The sequence below is a fragment of the Pelodiscus sinensis genome, chromosome 6 (genome assembly GCF_052426305.1).
Source record: "Pelodiscus sinensis isolate ZL-2025 chromosome 6, ASM5242630v1, whole genome shotgun sequence".
NCBI classification, from domain to species: Eukaryota; Metazoa; Chordata; order Testudines; family Trionychidae; genus Pelodiscus; species Pelodiscus sinensis.
The window spans coordinates 34099101-34120890 of NC_143057.1; the positions used below are offsets into that span (position 1 = coordinate 34099101).

Consider the following 21790-nt stretch of genomic DNA (forward strand, 5'->3'; position numbering starts at 1 on the left):
CCATCCAGACCCCAGACCTCCTCCATTAATATCCTGGAAAAGTACAGCCCTTGACCACTTCCCACATTTTTGGAGTGGGCCCACCATAAAAAAAATTATTGCTCATCTCTGCTCTTATTTATTCACACCCCTGCCCACATACTGCTTGAAATTTAAGACACACAATGTGTGAATTCTTTACTGCTTCATTGTCACTTGAAATGAGAATAAATGCTAAAAACTAAAAGGCCCAAGCCTCCTGCCTTAATGGGAGCAGAGCTCTTATCAGCACGAATAGCATTTGTGTGTGTGTACAGATGGCATGGATGGCAAGAAAGCATCAGCAAGTGATCTTCTGATTAAGATATACCAACACCATTAGCAGGCACATGTTGTTTTGTCAGTCACATTATGGACATCAGAAAACATGCACAACACCATTCACAAAGCAAAACAGAGAAGCCACTTCAATGCTAAAATACATGATGTAAATACAGTGCCTAAGCTAATGAGTAAATAAGATGAGACATCAATTGAAAATATTTCAGAAATAAAAGGACTTGTAAGGGGCAGTGAAAAATCTCTCCATATGCATTCAAAGCTGCCTAGGAAGTTTGCACATCCAGATCTCTGAGTGACTTTAGAAAATATCAGTCATGATGAGGAATTGCATTTAGGTCCCTTACTTCAGATTTAGAAAACCATTCACATACCAGCTCCTTTTTCTTCATGCACTCCATGAGGATTATGAAGAGATGCTGTGCCTGGGTTCGAGTGTAGGTAAAAGTCTTCTGGATAGTGACTAGTAACTGGTCCCTCAAAGACTCATTGATAAGTCTGAAATTCAGAAAAGCAGAGAAAATACAGAAGTGTATAATTAAAACCGGCAAGGAAAAGGATTAGTGTCAAATGAATGGCCAAGGGGATAAGAATTAGAAAACAAAGTGTTAAAAGTTCATTCTTTTAGCACAGGACTGAAAGGCAGAGGTTTCCTAAAAGTGTCATAAAATGCTGTGCTGGGAAAACATGTTGTTCTTAACACAGTGGAATGGTCCTTTACCTCTAGATTTGATTTCAGGTCCCAGATATTTCCTGACAGAAGTCACTTGAGTCTACCAGCTATGGGGTATTTCATAATGAAAGCAAGTTGACAGCCTGGCTTTGACGCATACTGGGATTTCAGGACGAGCTGAACACACAGTTCTGCCAGCGGGCTTGCAGAAACTCAGTGAAGGGTTCTGCTGGTGGAGCTTTGGGGACTTTTTAAATTTTGTCTCTCTGTTTTTAGTGAATATTTTTTTGTTGTAGTTTAATAAATCATAATATACCATATGAATTACAGCAAAGGAACAACCATATTTCCCAATATTAACATATTTAAAACACAGGTTGTACAGTAGGTTTTATATGCTACTATGATGAATGACATATTTTACTCTGGATAAGTCTAAGTCAGGCTGGTACTGAGAGATGCAAAGTGGCCACAACATGCAAAGGGTAAAATTTTCAGTGTCTATGCTACAATAAAATCTCTGTTGCATGGCTCATGGGTAGCCCTTGGCAGCCGGTTTAGGCATGCAGGGCTATAAAACTTCAGTGTAGACATTTGGGCTTGGGCTGGTGTCCAGGCTGTGAGACTCCGTGATGAGGGAGGGTCTCAGTACATGAGCTCCAGCCTGATCCTGAATGTTTACACTGCTGTTTTTAAGTGTGCAGCCAGAGCCAGTAGACCCAGACTCAGAGTGCCAAGATTTATTACTACTATGTGGACATAACCCTATCTGACTGGAGAGTCTCAGTGGGCACTTCTGGAACGTTTATCCTTAATCATCATTTGTCAATTGTGCAGCTGAACACTTGATCTTTCAGATGAAATTTAAAACTGAATTACTGGCTACCTGTTTCCAGTGGCTATCCCCTCTGCACTTTTTGCCAGAGTAAAGGTGTTGATTTCACTGTTATACCAAGTTCTAGAGTACAGGCAGTCCCCGGGTTACATGGATCCGACTTACATCAGATCCCTACTTACAAACGGGGTGAGGCAACCCCGCACTAGCTGCTTCCCCCCAGCAGACCAGGGAGACGCGAAGCTAGCGCCCCTCCTCCCCCCCCAGCAGACCAGGGAGACACGGAGCGGCTTTTCTCAGCAGACACCTCATCTTGAGAATAGAGGACTGAGGGAAGTGAGGTGTGGGAGAATAAAACTGAGCTCTGGAGAAATGTTTGGCTAGAGTTTCCCCTATAATATGTACCAGTTCCGACTTACATACAAATTCAACTTAAGAACAAACCTACAGTCCCTATCTTGTACGTAACCCGGGGACTGCCTGTAGTTTATCTCAACTCCATTTGCAAATTTTAATTATATTTCTTTTCTCTTCGTGTCTTAAATTGTTGTAGAGGACTGATCTGTCACTGTCAAAAGGGAAGTCACAGTCCACACTGGAGGTGGTTACATTTCAGTAGCTGAGAGTAATTCATGTTTGTCCTCTATGAAAAGTCCATAAAGTGCTTTAGTATCCTCTAAGGCAAGACAAAGTGACCTAAAATTGCAGTGTCAGTATTACTCATTTAACGGGACTTCTAACAAATTACCATCAAACCACAGTGAGGGCACAATCTGTTGTAAGATACTGTAAATCATCTGTATGGATGACTTGCCACATTAAAAATAAACACACAGCAAACTTCTTAAACTTCCAGATATTGTGCTTGACTGCTGTTGGAATAAGCAAATACTTCTACATGTAAGTTTGTTACAATATATTAACAATATTACTGATATGCTGGCATATACGTTTGCATCATCAGCATACATATGTAGAACAATGATGAACCTGTTGACCAATAATGTGGTACTAGTGAATCCCCTCAAAGACTTATAGGGCCAAATCTTGCTGAAATCCTGATTTCAGCACAAGTTCTGACCAAGTAAAGATGAAGTTATTCAGGATCTAGTCTCTGGGCAATATAATGTGATAAAATTAGTCATCAGTTATTGAACATTATGATATTTTAGTAATGAAAGATGGTGTTATTACAATTTATGGAATCAGTAGTAAAAGCAGTCTAAAATTCTGAAGTAAGTGGAAAACTTGCCAAAGTCAGGACTGCTGTAATATTTTGCATGAGCCAGCTAAGAAATTAACAAATATAGAAGATGTGAGGAAAGTCTACAGTAGATAGTTGTCATCTCTGAAAATACAGCTTTGATGTTCTACATAAAATAAGCATGATTATCCATGAATATAGTAGAAGGTAGCAAATAACTGGAGATCATAAACATTTTACATAGCTGAGTGAACTCTGAATGTATAAGTGATATGGTCATATCAGAAGAAATGGATCTTCAGATAGTAGTTGTCCTTATCATGGAGATTAAATTCTGGAGAAGAATAGGGGAAACCTATTAAGCTACTTTGGTTATTTAGAAAAACAGTCTGTGAATACATTTAATTTTGTATTTAGCTGTTTATATCCCACATTTTGCTTACGGATTCTTTCCTGAAGTAGACAGTCACTGAATAGGGAAAGGAAGAGTTAAAATAAATTACCTAGTGACTGAACCCAACCAAGAAATCATATGCAAGATTTGCTTTTGGTAAGTTCAAGATTTTACCTTCCTTTCGGAGTACAAATTTTAGTACTTAACATCAAAATGAAATAATACTGCATGCAGCTATGAACTGAGTATATGAACTGAGCTTCTGGATAGTAGAGGGCTTGATAATTGAAACAATTAATTTATTGTCCTGGATACAACATAGTTACTCTTAATATCTTACAAATTAGCGGGTTAAGTAAATTAGGAAATGTATCTTTTGAAATGTGAAAGCCTCCATACTAATGCAGTTTTCTCATTTAAAATGTTGTAGTTTTCCAGCTTATTAGATGAGTCAATGTTTTAGTGCAAGTCAATGTTAATCAAATAGGGAGTATGAGAACCAGAAAATCTTCACAGCTCCCATTTTATGTTAGATATAACAAAGGTTTATGATTTTAAAATCTTGTAGCAATTGCAGTGAGGTAGCAGAGTATGTAATAGTCAGAGATGGCTTAAGGTAATTGCTTTGGGATATACAAACATGGCTTGCAAATATCAAACAAAGTTGCAGCATCACATGCTCTCCTTCACAAAATACAGGGGTGCAGAAATGAATCAGAGCTGCAAAAAATCACCACAAAATGGAGTTGGAAACATCTTCTCATTAGAACTGGTTGGAAATTTTTTCCATAAAGTGTTTTTAAGGGCCAAATGCTCATTTGTCAAACTAAAACTTGCATCAGGTAGGTTTCTGAGGTCTCAGATGAAATTTCTCATCAAAGCCAGAGAGAAAGAAAGCACTACCCCAGAACAGAACTCTGCTCTCCATCAGAGATTTGATCCTGGGTCTCCCACATCTCTGTGAAGTATCCTAACATCTGGGATATTGGCTGTTCTATACACATAATGAATGTAATTCCATCTGCTCCGGGGCCACTCATCCTTGATACCAGCATGCCTACTCCCCCTATGAAGATCTAAACATTATCCAGAGGGTACTGCACAAGAAGGGGCATGGAGATAATACTGTGAAAGTAGATGAAACTCCTTCCATGTGGGAAGAGTAGAGAACTCTCAATGTGCAGCTCTCAAACATGAGGATCTTGGCGGCACAATCTGGGCCACTGCATGGAAGCATCTGTAATAAGATGCCACAATATATGAAAATGTGAGCAACTTCTCTGCATTCCTTGTGCAGTGCATCACTGCAGTTAGCACACAGCTGATATTCAACTATGTACACAACTATATTTACACCCAAACCAGCTAGTCTTCAATACACCGAAACACATAGTTTTGTTCATAGTCAAACATAATTCTTATGGTGCAAGTTAGTATGTGGATTACATAAACAGTGCCAAGCCTCATTCAGGAAAAACTTTTCAAAATTAAAGGAAATTTTGATTTAGTAAAAACCGAATAAAAAGGGTCTTATGGTCTAAAATGGTGTAGAAAGGGCAAATATTTAAAAAAAATGTTTCCTAATCCAGCAAGGGTGCCTTAACATGTGTTATTCCATCTTATAATGAGAAAAATGTTCAGTAAAGGGCAGTTGATATTATTAAAACCCTTACTGGGAAAGATGTGAAGCATGTGAAACAACTCAGAATCTGTAATAAGATGTGATGTGGCCTATGGACAAATATAAAAAACATTTCCAAAACTCTTTTAGTCTCTAACCAGACCACAGTAAATTTCTAAAAACAAAATTAGCTCCAAATCCTGAAGTTTTACTTAGAGTGTTGTCAGCTTTCCTTCAGGCAAACTTCTTGAGCAGGAATTTGCCTCAGTAAGCACTGAGTGAAAACAGGACAAGACTTTCAAGGTCTGGCCCATAATTTTTTAAAACATCCTTTGTATGTATTTCCTATATTAAAATTACCCAGGCCATATCATGCCACAGATTGTTTTTAAAAGCAAAGCCCAGATGAAACTAATGGAGTTCCTTTTTTAAACAACAGCGGCATGAATTGACAGTCTAAGTTTTCAAACTGGTGGTTTGTATGATTTATCATGTGATCTGTCACTAATTTTCAATGCTTATAAATATGCTTATTTATAGCAGAGTGGTTTGTAGGCCTATGGTCAGCCTTAATATTTTCTTATTCAGCGTCTTGGCGATATAGCAAACTGGAAATAATTATACCAGAAAGAGAAACAAAAACACCAGGGCTAATAACTTTCTACTTCTAATAAAGCATACATAGGAATGTCAGCTAAGATTTGTGTTAAATGTGAAATAATTTGGTTCAAGGCTAAACCTTATTTCCTATGTATGACCCTAAAAGTGCTAGAAGCTGTTCAAATCAAATATCCTTGACTGCACTGGATGCAATTATATTGTACACTTTTAATTGTTTTATATATATTTAAAATGCACATATAAACAAAACATAAGCAAACCATGTAAATATACTAGCATCTGCAACAAAATCAGGCAATTACACATGCAGTTACCTGCTTAGCGCTCACAACTTTTTGTTTCACACATACAAATTAGCACAGCACCCATTTCTGAAATACAGCCACTACGTGGAAGTTTAAGAGGCATCATTTCATACTTTGTTGTCCTAGTGCAGTTTTGGGTCTCTAATAGCTTCTCTTTTATGTATTGAATATCTAAAATCATAGCAAAAGGAGGATCTGCTGCCACATTGATCCCTTGAAAATATGGTCAAGGAACAGTATTCTTGTAAAGTTGATGTTTCTTCTTTGGAAAGAATATTAAATACTAGTATCAGTGATTATCTCTGATTCAGGGCTGCCTGATCCTGGCACAAGTAAGGGTTGGGATTTTAGGTGACCGCAGGATTGCTCTCTCATGGCCCTCCCGGTGTCCTGCTCCAACAAGCCTGTCCCTCTCATATGCTGGGCTAGAGGGATGGTGTAAGGCCACTTTGTACTGCTTTGGGTAATCCAACCCATAACCTGCACCTTAGTCTTTCCCTTAGTCATCAGCTGTATTTTTATCTTTGATGACAGATTTCCTCCTCATCACCTGTTTGAACCCTGAATAATCTGTCATGTTGTTGCATGACATCTCAGGAGCATGGTATAAAAAGGGTTGGCAGATGGTTTAACCGAAAATACTAAACACTCTCCTCCCCCCCAAACAAGCAAACAAAAAACACAGAAGAAAAAATTCTGTTGAGAAAAAAAGGGAGAGACTAAAGTTGTTGAGAGAGAAAAAAAAAAAAGACCCCTTTAATAAATGATTTTGGGACTTTTTGGCCCTAACAGGCTGCCAGCAGCTGTCCGCTATTTTGTCTTCCTGCTCCTCACCACGTAAACACCTGGGATTTTCACCTCCTGTCTGGTAAAAAAAAAATAATCAGAAAATACCAGACATATTAGGTGTCTGGTATTTTCTGATTTTTTTTTTTTTTTTTAACCAGACAGGAGGCAAAAATACCAGACTATCCAGGTCAATACCGGACACCTGGCAACCCTAGGTATAAGACAACTTTGTTGATGTTTTATTCTTCTCCCTAATTTTCTTTAGATTTCTCTCTTTGGTTTGATTATTTACTTTGCCTGAGAGAGGTAATTTTTTGGGGGGCAGAGGGAAGGGGTCTTTATCTGTGAAACTGATGAATTCCCAGATTCCATTTTTGTAAACAATAAAACAACTGGGAGTAAAGCTTTGTTAGTAGATATCTCATTATCTATTCCATTCTTGCTAAGGAAATGTCCATACTTTTTGTTTTTGTTTATCTCAGTCATTATGAGGATTCTGTTGAATATTATTTCCTTTATTTCTGGTTAATTTTCATTTTATGTGTACAAGTAATCTAATAATCAATAAAGAAAAAAACATTTGAAATAATCGTATTACTGTTAAGCAATCAAATAAAGCAAAATTCAAACAAAAATAAGGTTCAACAAAGCAACAAAAGCACAGAAACAAAGTTAAGACTGTCCTCATATTATTCTAGGCCTAGATATTACCACAGTAAGTGAAATTTCTATTCTCATATACTGCAGTACTTTAAAGTGCAATGTATTGCATTACAGGTGAAAGATAACTCAAACCATTAATATTTTAATGTATCTTTTATGTTTACATTACTTGCCTTCCCACCTCCAAAACTGCACTAAAATACCCACTAAATGAAAAAAGCCTTCAAAAAAATTAAGATGTGCCATTTCAGAAGAAGTGGGGAAAGAACAGTGAAAAGCATTAAGCCTATAACCATTCCCACCTAACTTGTCAGATATGAAATAGGCATTAGTAGTAAGGGAACCTGGGCTTTATATATATATTCCCCAAAGAAACATGGTCATAAGATGTATGGGATCTATTTAACAGGGCACCTGAGAATTAAAATACTCAATTTCTATTGCCTTTTTAAAACTGCATTTTAATTATGCCTAAAATGTACTCTCCAAGTACAGCTCCTTGTTGGGTCAGCCAGAGCAAAAAAGAGACAGATGAGAGGTTTTGGCATACTTCTGCCTCACATGGAAATCTCTTTTGAGATGATGCCCAATAGTAGAGAAGATAAAATACATACTACACTGAATCACGTCAACATCTGCACAGTGTGCCATGCCATGCTGCAATGAACAGTGAAGAGGAGTCAAAGCTCTCTACATTGTTCAGTCAGCTGTCTAAAGGTAACTTCAGTATTTTCAATACTGATGATGTGTAATGACTACCGCCAGCTCCAGGCTACTACTTGTGGTACTGGATATTGATGACACTGGACCATGCAGTCAATACGATTTTTACTCTCTCAACCTGTTGTGATTCATCTGTACCTTTATGTAAGTATTTTAAAAGACACATTGTCGTAATAAATCTTGTACTGCACAAAAGTGAGTTGAATAAGCAACTTTGTTTAGTGGCTGAATTGCATTAATCAAAGGAAAATACGAGAATATCATTATCATGCAGGTATACATTAGATAGATATATTAGTTTGCGCCAGGCTAAAAAGTAGAAAAAATAACCCACTGCAGTATGTTGGAACTGTACATTAAATAAGAGTCTGATTTGGCTTACAAGGTTTTGGTGCCTCTTGAAAGGGACCTACAGTCATGATGCATCCAGACCCATAAATGACCCAGTTAGGAAACCCAACCAAGTATGAACAGTGGCAAAAGTTTTGGGGCTTCAGTCTCAGAAGAGGTTTTGGCCAGTGAAGGGAGCTCTCAAGATAAAAAGGGATTTTTACACTGTCATCTGTTTTTACATTATTAAACTGTATATAACAAATGCAGCCATAGTCTCTTGTAGTTGTGTTTTGGTTGTTTCAGGAAACATAAATAAGCCAAAATTTTGCACTACAGTAGGACTAACTTAATTTTTCATACGTTTGAGTACCATGTATTTTGCAATGTGTCTGTTTTTGAGAGGAGACCTAATAAGCCACTTGGCTATTTTTTTTCTGCTTGAATATTAAAGACCCGTAGGCACTTTAATAAAAGTAGGTATTTGCCTGAGGCCCATTGCTTAGTGTTTTTCTCCCATCCCATACAGCTGTTTGCTTGGCTGTTGTCTTCCTACAGCTGAAATGACTGCATTTCATCAGAGAAGCATTTCTTATCTGTACAGTTAATAGTCTCTGAAGCATTCTGGGATGGCTCAGAAAAGCAAGCACCTTATAAATTTACATGGTACAAAAACAAAGTCCCATTTAGATACAATTACTAAATGTCACGACAGTCTTAAGGCATGTCTACACTGCACCGTAGGTTGAAATAAGATACACAATTTGAGCAACACAAATTGCATATCTATTTCAGTCTTATTTCAAAATACAGGCAGTCCCCGGGTTACATGGATCCGACTTACATCGGATCCCTACTTACAAATGGGGTGAGGCAACCCCGCACTAGCTGCTTCCCCCCAGCAGATCAGGGAGACGCGAAGCTAACACCCCCCCCCCCCCAGCAGACCAGGGAGACACGGAGCGGCTTTTCTCAGCAGACACCTCATCTTGAGAATAAAGGACTGAGGGAAGTGAGGTGTGGGAGAATAAAACTGAGCTCTGGAGAAATGTTTGGCTAGAGTTTCCCCTACAATATGTACCAGTTCCGACTTGCATACAAATTCAACTTAAGAACAAACCTACAATCCCTATCTTGTACGTAACCCGGGGACTGCCTGTAGATTATTTTGTAATTTGGTGCTACCTACACAGAGCCAAATTTTGAAATAACCCACTATTCCAAAACGACCCTTAGTTCCTGCGGAATGAGGTTTACAGGGATATCAGAATAGCGAGTCCATTATATTTTGAAATAATGGGCATGTTGTGAAGATGCGGGATAGCTATTTTGGGAAACTCTAGGATCCTGAAATAGCGCTGCAGTGTAGATGTAGCTTCACTGAGTGCATGTCCCCATTATATTATGATACAACTTTTTCAGAACAAGAATTAAAATTCTCAATGGAGAAGCCTCAGTGATTTCTTCTTGCTTTTTAAACTGTAATTATTAGTCATCATTGATCCTCAGGTGATGGAAGCTAAGAAAATATACAGCGATGGGTGCCATACAAAACCTGAAAAGAGACTCTCCCAAAGGCAATCCCTATTAAACCCCAGAAGATGATGTTATAGCTCAGTTGGAACACATACATAATGTGTCATTCCTTATAAATACTAGTCTCAAAGCACATTACTACTATATTCACAAATTCATTAAAGGTCTCACCAAGGGTAGAGCTGATGCAATAGTTAAGACACTATTCGAACACTTAGACTTGGGAGATTACCTTCAACTATTTTAAGTGTTTCCTCTTCCACAGGAAACATTTGTTTAAACAGTGAAATAACATTAATCTAATTATTTTTAAATGCAAGAATTAATTAGCAACTGAGCCTGAAGGCTGCACACCACTCTCACAGTATCAATGAGTCTATAAATAGTCACACTTTAAAGTTGATTTGGTCTGCGTGTGCGCGTGCATGTAGGAAAGGGGAACGGGAAGGTATGTTTGATTACAAAGTCAAAAGTTTTTTGCGGAGAGTTACTTGGTGAGAAGCCAGGATTTAACCTCTATCTTAACCACTTCAGTAGTTCATCTGCTCATACAGATTTTATGATTGTGGGTCCAGAAAAACACTTAAGCATGTCCTTAACTTTACATATGTGAATAGTCTCACTGAAGTCAAGCACCTATAAATAAAAATGCTATTTTACCTTTATTTGGGAAGGGTAACACAAGGAGCAGGATAAGAGGAAATATGCAGGAATCTGATCTTGCATTAATGACATTGCAGCATTTCAGCCACTAAGTTACTCCTGATATCACAAATATTTTATGATATCAATAACATAAGTAGTATTGCATTTAAAGAATACACCATTTCTACTATGTCCTAAAGAAAGTAAGCATGAATGAAAAGGGCTTGCTACTGTTTAATGCAGATGTCTCAGCTTAGAGGTTAACCTTGCTTATGCATCCCTGTCACCTCTCTTTATACTTAAACTATATTATAACAGCTGTCTTCCTTCCATGCACTGCTGCAAAACTTTCAAAATCAATGCAATACAACGATCTCCAGTGTCAGCAACGGCTACATTAAAAACGCAAATTCAGTATGAATGGTACTCTTAAACTCAGCCTAATCATTAGGAAGCACTGCATACCTTATTACTTTAACATGCAGCGATTTTTATTGCAAGGCAAAATGTAATTAGGCCACAAAACTGACATATCGCCAATTATTTCTTATTGTAAGGCTGTGTTTCAGGGTTCCCTTTGATTTTTCTTCTTAAAACATGTCGCTGTAATCATGGAAATAAAAATACAGCCAGGTTCCATGAGGTATAGAGTGCTTTGGGCCCAGCTCTTAAACTGATACAGGTCTGGGGCTTTCCTGTGCATACAACCTCCTATCACAGTAGCCACACAATGTTTTGCTTATGTTAGAAAATCAGTTTTATTGTGCAAAATTTCCTCTCTTTATATTCAACTGTTCCGTAATTAGAAGATACTTACTCCAATAAGGAACAGCCTCCAATTTTGACCTTGTCAGTGGTGATTTCAAGAACAGTTGTCTTCCCTATAAAATGCTTACACTTGCAGAGAGTTATTCTTAAATAAGAAGTTTTAAAACAAATGTTTTCCTCATATTTTTATAAATATATGTATATTATATGAGGAAAATGTGAATGACAGGAGAGAGGGGAGACAAGATAGAACCCTGAAGAAACCCACATAAAAGGGCTCTTTATACAGATGAGCATTTGTCCAGTTCTCAGAGCCATCCCACAACATTCTGGCACCTGAGGCGGGGAGCTCAAATGGCGCCCCCATTACCCCCTCGCTTGGGCCAAAACTTTGAAAGATCTCAATTCTCTGGGTCCTAGTGGTGCCCCCCCCCCCCACAGTCTGGCACCTGAGGTGGCCGCATCAGTTCGCCTAATGGTAAGGCCAGCCCTGCCAGTTCTACTCTGGGATCTCTCAGAAAAACAAACAAACAAACAAACAAACAAACAAACAAACAAACACCCACACCAACTGAGCCACACTGATTGAAATCCAAGCAAGAGGACTGACTATTCTTTGTCCTTTTCTTTCAGACTTGGCTCTGCACCCATGGAAACAGCTCAAAAGAAATGTTAGCGATCATATTATCAAAGAAACATGAGTGCCTCATAGCATCACCCAGTATGTACATTTTTGTGTGTGTATAAAACCAGTGCAGCCTGCAGTGATTAGGCATTTAGAATACTGAAACAAACAGCTTGATAATATTGATGGTAATGAGTTGAACCTATAAAAACTGCAATCAAGGATGATGTTTAGTTTCTGAATGAGTCAGATCAGCCAACCAATGCAGAAGATGATGATAATTTATGTCTTGTAGAAATACCCAACTTGTAAAAAGTTTGAGTGTTTCTTGAACTCTACAAGCTCACAGGGTAAAAAGACAAAAGAAAAAAAAAAGAAGTCTTGAGTTCAGGATGTAATTTGGACCTTCTAAATAAACTTGAATTCTGGAAGAGAGAGTTGCCTTATCTACTTACGGAGACTCAGTCCAAAAGAAAGATTTGTAACTGCAGTCACTTCAATTTTTGTGCAAAGTGTGCTCTCTTGTAAGCTTTTTGTTTTGTCTTAGTATTATTGTGCCATATTTTAAATAGCATTTGAACAAAATTACAAAGGTTAATAAAATCTGGAACAGAATGAAACTTAAGGTATAATTTACTTCTGTGAAAAGTTTTCATGAGCACAGTATTGGAGTTTTGTACTTATTCCTAAAAACTAGCATGCCCCAACCTTATTTTATACTTGGAAGCAGATGCGTGTAATACCTAGTGTCACCGGGACAACCTCAAGTGTTTCATTAAATATGCTAACACTGCAGTTGTCACCTAGGAAATCCTGGGAATTGGTCAAATCAAGCAACGAATTCTGATTCACAGGAACGAAAGGAATGGATAAATCTGGGAAGTTCAGGCTTGAGAACCAGATTAAAAATGGCTTGCTGCTTATGATGCTAGGTAACTTAATCTTATTAAGTTTCCATCAACTGCAAACTGGTGTAGTGGGGACACATTTTGGTACCAGGACATGACCATAGCAAATTAAGTCAGAATTTAAATCTTATTTGAGTGATTTTTTTAATTAAAATAAACGATTAAAAAACTTGAGAATTAAAACATTATTTGATCCCTCATTCCTCATAAGAATATTTTAAAATGTAAAACAAAAGTTCTTGATAATTACACTATTAAAGTATATTTTACATTTGTGATTAAGATCTACTGTTAAATTATTTATACATGTGTTCTCATTTTATAAATCTATTTACATATATATACACATGCACAGTAGTCCCAATAAGAACCCAGGATCTGAACCACCTCAAAGCAGTATGAAGGAACTATAGAGGAAAACCATGAATTAATTCCGTAAGTTTTAGAATGAGAGCATGTTTTGATTGCTAGTCATTAAGTGCTCAGACTTAATTTTCCCAGCACGAATTCTTATGTATTCATCACTATTACAGAAAAATAACACATTATATTAAAAATGTATGCACTTAATCATTAAGCACACACAAAAGTACAATTTAGACACCATGAATAGAGGTAGACAGATGGAATTCCTGTACAGAATTCAGCAATAAGCAGATCTACCTGGCCAATGTGAACAATTAAGGACTACGAATATACAAAGGACACGGCTATGCCAAAAGCTAGAGATAGCTAACAGCATACCACCAAAGTGTATCGAAATTCATAAGCCAGCTCAGATTGCTGTGACAATTTCAGGTGCCCACTGTTCTGGTCCCTTTTTTTGACAGCCTGACCTGCAATGGTAAGATGTTGCTTATGCCAGACTTTCATTACAGTGTGTATGCCTATATGCAGATGTTCATATGATATGGCTAGGATTTATCTCAAAGATACACCTGCGAATATAGTTCTTCAGGGTTTTTACAGTCTTTCATTGGCTTTCACCATCTAGGAGCCAGACAGTTTTTGCACTATGTTAATATTTTAATCAGTGCTAGAAACTGAGACTTGAGAATGGATTCAGTATTGTGTTATGTTGCTAATAGTTTCCCAGCCTCCATATTAGCACCAAAAATAGCCATGCACATTAATAATTATTTAGTTTCATGAATGTTTCCAGGCAAATGACTCACCCTCCTTCTTCAGAATATTTGTGACCAAAAGCAAGGATGTCAGACGCACGGCCGCTGCCATCACATACCACAACAGGAACAGGCGGAGTGTCTCGTAGGTACTCCAACACAATAGAGATAACATTGGGCCCACCTTCCACAATAAGTGCCACTACTGGAACCCCTTGCCCAATTCCTGGAGTAAAAGAAAGAAACGGGGGAAAAAAAGAAAAGAAAAAAAACCACCAAAACACAAACAAAGCCAGAGATCCAGCAAATAAAATAAAAACACAACCAAAGGGGAAAAAAAGAAAAACAAACGAATAAACTGAAATTACTGCATACTAACTGCATATTGATCTCTTACAGGAAAGGGTATTAAGAAATTGATAGGTTTATAGTTTTAAGGTCAGAAGATACCATTGTGATTGTCTTGTCTGAGTTGCTGTATAACATCATGGGACAGAAGTAATACAACCTGATTTTCAACACCTGTAACGCAATTAGATAGGATTCCTCTGCAAAAGAGGCAACACTTATATTTAAGTCATGAGACTGATGTGGATAGACCAGATTCATCACCTGAGTGAAAATCAGTTTTTCATGCTATATCATTAACAAAAGGTTAATGATATAGCAACTTGTATGGCATGTGCCTTCTTAACAGTAGAACTGGTGACATCTGAAATGGGGTATAGAATAAGGGGCTGAAATTTTCCTGTTCACATTGTTTTTGATGAAAAATCATGAAGGTTTTTTGTGTGAAAAATGTTTACTTTCTGTGGACAATTTAAATCAAAAAACCCAAATGCCCACAAAATGAACAATTTCTATGTGGAAATACTTCCACATGTCATCAGGAGAGATGTACTAGTTGAATTTTTCCCATGCTAGGTTGCCAACTTCCTAATAGCACACACACCCTGTCCCATGCCTTCTCTAATGCTCCATTCCTGATTACTTCATTCTCCCACTCAATTTCACCAAGATGGGGCAGGAGGTTGGGGGTGCATGGGGGTGTGGCTCTGGGCTAGGGTTGTAGGCTTTAGGTGGGGCCAGAAATGAGGGGCATGAGAGAAAGTTCTGACCTGGGGCTGGAGTGTAGACGGGAGTGAGCTCTCTGTCAGGGTGTGTAAGCTCTGGGGTTGGGCCTGAGATGAAGGGTTTGGAGTACAGGAGGTAACTTTGGGCTGGGGCTAAAGGGCTCAGGGTATGGGAGGGAGTAGAGTGTGTGGACTCTGGAGTGGGGTTGGGGATGAGGGGTTTTAGAGTGCAGGAGGGGGTGCAGGTTCCAGTTGGAGTTATGGGCTCTGGGATGGTGCTGGAGATGAGGGATTTGGGGCACAGGAGTGGCCTAACAGCTGGGGCAGGGGGTTGGGATGTAGGCTCCAGCAAAGAATTTGGGTGCAGGAGGAGAATCCTGGTGGAGCAGAGGGTTGGGGCATGGGAAAGAGTTCAAGATCCCTGTGGCACTTACTCTAGCTCCTGGAAGCAGCCACTAGGTCTTTGTGATGATTTGCAGCCAGGGAAACTTCACGTGCTGTCCTCATGCAGATGTTGCCTCTGCTGCTCCCATTGGCCACAGTTCCCGGTCAATGGGAGAGGAAGGGGCAGTGCCTGTGGGCATGAGGGTAATACACGGATGGAGCTTCCCTGTGCCTAGGTGCCACAAGGACTTGGTGGCTGCTTCTGAGAGCTACACGGATCCAGGGAAGATAGGAAACCTGTATTAGCCTCCTGGCTTCCCACTGCCTGGACTGTTAATAGGCATTTCAGTTAAAAATGGGACATCTGGCCACCCTATTCCATGACGCACCACGGCCATGGACTCCCATGATACCATGATGTACTACCTCCCACTTCTAACAGTAGAGTCCATGGTATATCATGGGAGATGGTGTCTGACCAGGAAGCTCAGACACTTCACATACATGAATGGGCAGGCTAAAACTTTATCTGACTTTACCTTTACTTATTTCAGCATACACGAATGCTGTCCTACATTCTCTGAGGACAGTTTCCAGTGTGCTTCACTAAAGCCATAATCTGCTGTCAATATTACTGCTGTCATTTATCATTTGAAACAGATGTTAGGCATATCATGGTTTATAATGACCAAAGCAGATTTAATATGGTTATAAATAGAAACCTGCTTTAAATTACTACAACTGTTTTATTTATATTAAAGTAGCACCTAATACAGAGTAGATGCTGTGCATGCTACAAAAGATGACTTAGTCCCTCCCTTGAAACTCTTGAAAGTCTAAAATGACACACAGGTGAAAAGATGAAGTGTGGTTAATTTCTCCTAAGTATTGATATCATAGCGAGTTTACAGGAGAGATTTAAATGACAGAGGATGATAAAGAACTTTGCATTAAAAAAAGACATGAGAATGACTGGCCAAATTATGCCTCGTGAATGTCCATTAACGTCAATGGATGTAAGACAGGAATGTATATATTTTGTCAGCCTTTCACATGATTGGAAAAAATACAATTGTTTTTACCATGCATAATATTCAACAAATTAAAAGTAAGTTTAAAAATTAAGACTAAACATGCATTTTACAAATAATCTGCTTATTGAAGAATTAGTGGAACCCTGATACATTTAATATTACACATCCAAGATCTTAAAATTGGCTGGCTTTTAAGCATTCCAAATTCTTTATTGCTACAGGTTGAACCTCTCTAGTCCAGCATCCTCGGGACCTGAAAAGTGTCGAACCAGAGAATTTGCTGAATCAGGGGAGGTTAATATTGTTTAGCAGCATTACCAACACTCCCACTGCTTACTGGGCTCTTAGAAGACATATAGAAGACAATGGAACTAAACAACAGTTTAGAACACAGAGCCAGGACTGGTGGCTAAAAACAAACTTTCTGGGATCGTGGAAAACTTGGCCAAACCCAAGAGAAGTGGACATCCGGCTAATTAAAATCATGCCAGACCACAGATGTTGCAGACCAGAGTGTGCTGGATTAGAGAGGTTTAACCTGTACGTTATAACAATAGGCATATTATTTGTATGTGATTTCTAAATTGTTTGAGTATTATGGTAACTAGCAGCCAAGAAAACAGCACCAATAAGGAGACACACAGAACAATATATTTCCCGCTGATCATCATAATTATTGGACAGCTTCACAGGTGCTATTAGAACCTCGTTAAAATTCTCTAATTAAATTAAAAACAAGGTTGTTAATGCTACCATTTGCTGATTAAAATAGCAATGTAGAAAAGATACAGTAGATATTTAAAGACCTGCCACTTACTAATGTTAAGTAGTACCTTAATGCAGTGGTGGGAACCTGTTGCCCATTAAACATGTTGTTTATCATTGCCCATATGCAAGGTTGCCAGATTCTTTAAATTTCCATCCACATAGGTTTTTTTTTGTATGGTTTTTTTTACTATCGGTATTACTCAAGTGACATGCATGTAAAGCAAGGGCATATGAAGCAAGGTGCAGACATCAATGACTGTGAGAGCTGTGCAGCCCCAGCAAAAGCACCCCTGCAAATTCTAGGTATGCGAGCGCAGTTAGCAAAACTACCCTGTTCCAGGAGACTGTCATGGTTACAACAATATTGTGGCCCACTGAGATGTCTTCTCATTAGCCTAGGCTCCTGATCACTGCCTTAATGGGTAGATAGTCTCATAGAAATCAGAGTTACTACAACTGTATAGACTGCAAAGGAACAACATTTGTGGTAATTATGTACACTACAAAAGAACACATTTCTTTGTGGCTCAAGACAGCTGGCATTCAGTGCTGGCCTTACCATGAGGCAAACTAAGGTGGCTGCCTCAGGAGCCAGACTGTTGGGGGAAGGGTGCCACTAGGACCTAGAGTGTAGAAAATTGTGTCTGCTGCTGGTGCAGCGAGGGAGTATGGGGGTGTCATTTGAGCTCCTCGCCTCAGGTGCCAAAATATTGTGGGCCAGCTCTGGCTGCATACAATGGAAACAGTCTGAAAACTATAGAATGCATTAGGAGAATATTTATCTGATCTCTTTCACCAAATGGGGTCAATATGATGCCTTTTTAAAGGAGTGCACAATGTGCATTAGGGTACATTTTGTCTAACGGCTGTGTAACAATACTCAAACACATGCCAGTCTTCTGAATCAATTTTTTTTTGTATTACATGCAATTAGAATGCAGTAACATTGGAACAATACTGCTTTCACTGTGTCTGGATTCCATAGGAGGAAAACTTACTTTTTCAAATGTGAAAGAAAGCAAAGTTCAAAATTTTGTGAGGAGCAACAGTAGAGAAATTTATCAGACAATAAAGCCTTCAGATTTGTGCACCTTCCTTCACTCTGCTGGAAAAATTGATCTGTTTTAGTGACATGTGGGATATTGATCAATCTGCTAATTTTAACTTTTTTGAACGATTACACTTACTACAGCTGAGAAATAGTTTTCAATAAATAGTTTACACAGGTATAAAGAAACTGATCTATTTTTGGCTTATAAGTTTGTTTGTTATTCAAAAGTATCCATCAAATGTGTATGTCTTTACATTTCTATTGACTGATTTATAAGTGTTTTCTGCAATTGTCCAAACTTGGATCGACTGTGATTAGTCAGATGGCACTATTTATTTTCCCCTGATGTGAAAATATTTCCACAGCATGAATACAATTAAACATCTTTAGGTTAAAAAAAAAAAGAAAAAAACCAATTAAAGTGGTAATCTAGCTCTTTTATTGTTTCCTTTCCTTTGGCATTTAAAGTGACCAGACTCATAAATTTTAGACTTTCTTGATAACCTTAATTCTGTTCTTTACCAAATATGCACGCCTGAGAGATTAAAACCTAAATTTCAAAATTGTCCCAGCAGGTTCCTTTGTGCAACATCATGCATCTAGGAAAAGATTTCAACACAAGCTTATTTTCTAGGCTTTAGCATGGATATTTTATTAACTCTGCTTTTGCTTTAACAACAGATGAATTATTTTTCTTGATAGTTTTCTTCATACTGCAAATGGTTTGGGAAGCTACATAGACTTTTTGCATTCTGGAGAGCAATACATTTGGCATTTGCTGCAGGGAAAAATTAATGTAATACTTTTGGGGAAGAATCTGAGATTTGGAATCAACATTTTAAAACCAGTTTAGTCTAAAAATCCCTGATTGACATTTTTTTAGATCCAATAGCACAGCTATTTCTAGAGTTGAGTTAGATTTTTGAGCTCCTTTTTTTCCTGAAACCTAGCTCTATGGGTTTCTCATGTTTCATTATTATTAAATAATTATTTACATTAGAGCCAATCTATAAAAAAGGGAACTAGCAACAACCCATGGAATTAGAGACCAGTCATCTTAATGTCAGTATGCAGAAAGATAATATAGTAAATTATCAATTTGTAAGATAAGTTGATAAGAAACAATCAGCATGGATTTTTCAAGAAGAAATCATGCCAGACTAACCTAATAGCTCTCTTTGACAGGATAACAAGCATTGTGGATGGGGAGAATTTGCAGATGTGGTATATCTTTTGTATACTGTCTTACATGACCTCAAATAAACCAGGCAAATACAACTTAGATGAAGCTACTATAAGATGGGTGCGTAACTTGTTGAAAAACAAGTAATTATCAGTGGTTCACAGCCAAGCTTGAAAGGCATAACAAGTGGGTCCCCGAGATGACAGTGCTGGGTCTGTCTCTGTTCAAGATCTCCATCAGTGACTTAGATAATGGCATGCAGGTACATTTATGAAGTTTGCAGATGACACCAAGCTGGGATGATTCTAAGAAAGTGCTTTGGGGGCCAGGATTAAAATTAAAAATGATCTGGATAAACTGGAGCAATGGTTTGAAGTAAATAGGATGAAATTCAATAATGACAAATGCAAAGTACTTCTTATAAGAAGGATCAATTGCACATATGCAAAACGGAAGCCTAGGAAGGAGCATCGTGGAAAAGAGATCTGGGAGTCATAGTGGATCACAACTGGAATATGAGTCAACGATAGATCACTGCTGCAAAAAAAGCAAACATCATTCTGAATGTAATAGCAAGAATGTTATGAGACAGGTATGAGAAATAATTCTTCCATTCTACTCTCCGCTAACATGGCCTCAGCTGGAGTAGTGTGTCCAGTTCCGGGCACCACTCTTCAGGAAAGATGGGGACAAACTGGAAGCGGTCCAGCGAAGATCAACAAAAATAATTCAAGGTCTAGAAAACATGGCCTTTGAGGAAAGATTGAAAAAAAATTGAAAAAAAAAAGTTTATTTAGCCTAGACTAGTGGTTCCCAACTTTTTCTATCCTGTGGGCAAACCCAGTCACAAATTTTTGGCGGACTAGTATTGTTTTATTTACATGTTTGAATATTCATTAAGCAAGTGATGAATATGCAAATAAATGTTACCTGTCTGCCAAATTTACCCACTCACCCAGACTTGTCTCTACACATCCCTCTACCTCCAACCATGGAACCCTCTGACCCCGTCTACCCAAACCTGGTACTCTGTGTCTCTGTATTACTAAACCTGCCAAACCCATCATCTGATATCACCTATATCCCACTAACCCCATTACCTCGCAAGTCTGTCTTGCCAAGCCTGTCACCCCAGTGCCCACTGTCTCCCGCTTCCCAATACCCCCCTGCTGCCAGTTTCCTTTTGTCAACCATCTCTGTCTTGCCTGGTACTTGTCCTGCATCCGCTGTCACTACCAACCTTGGCACACTGTGTCCCAGTGACCCCCAACTTACATTGGCAACCTCCCATTTCCCTGGATCCTGCTCCACCGCTCCCGATCTCCCATGCCCCTTAATCCATGACTGCCTGTTGTGTCAAACCTTGATCCTGCCTCACTGACCCTGCTTGTTCCACAAGCTCTGAGATCCTTGACCCAGCTCAGACACCCTCAGATCTGCTGCCCCCAGAGACAGAAGCTCGAGCTGCACCGCACCTGGCTCCATAACCACTGATCCCTCTTGCCCTTGGACCTCTAACCCATGCCCTCCCTCAGCCAACACTAACCTCATCCCAGCCCCTTGATCACTGTGCCTAACACCCTTTCACCAGGGTTCCCTGTAAGGTGAGCACCTGCATGGGTGTGCACCAAGAATTTGAGTCACGCCCACCCCCTTAGCAGAGCTACACAACTGTGGCCCCAGCTGCTCCCGGGGGTGGGGCTACATGGTGGATGGCTTCCCCATGGCAGGAACAACTGGGCAGTCACCAGAGCTGGAGCCTGGGCTGCGATACTAAAAATAGCACCGTGGCCCCAGCTCAAGTCATGGCCCTGGCTCAAGTTCCGGCACATGGAGTGTGGACTGGAGTCAGGGATATAGAACTGTGGTCCCAGCCCCAGCCACCACACAGCCCCAGCTGTTCCCAGAGCAGGGTCGCATGGCAGATGGCTGTCCTCTGTGCCGGGACTGGAGCTGGGATATGATGCAGCTGCTCCTGGATCAGGGTACTAAAAATAGCACCACAGACCAAGCTCCAGCCCTGGCACAAGGGGCAACTGCCCACCACACAGCCCAGCCCAGGGAACCAGGGAGCTAGAGGGGGTTGAGGGGTGCAGATGTCAGGAAGGCAGAAAGTGAGGGAAGGGGCAGGGGGAAAACTAAGGGGAAGGTGGGGGTGAGGAGGGCAAGGGGCTTGTTCTGAGGGGAAAGGAGGGGGCCAAGGCAGTAGAAGGGA

At 39.3% G+C, this 21790-nt stretch overlaps 1 protein-coding gene across 4 annotated transcripts in view; it reads right to left on the minus strand.

Annotated features, from left to right (window-relative positions):
- TRPM3 (transient receptor potential cation channel subfamily M member 3) overlaps window positions 1-21790 on the minus strand; it is a 591213-nt gene that overhangs the window by 119818 nt on the left and 449605 nt on the right. For all 4 annotated transcript variants that reach the window (XM_089779235.1, XM_075931703.2, XM_089779234.1 and 1 more), the window contains exons 7-8: window positions 14134-14308; window positions 693-816 (exon numbers count right to left, since the gene is read on the minus strand). In XM_089779235.1, coding sequence (XP_089635361.1) covers window positions 693-816; window positions 14134-14308 — 299 coding nt within the window. The remainder of the gene's footprint in view (window positions 1-692; window positions 817-14133; window positions 14309-21790) is intronic.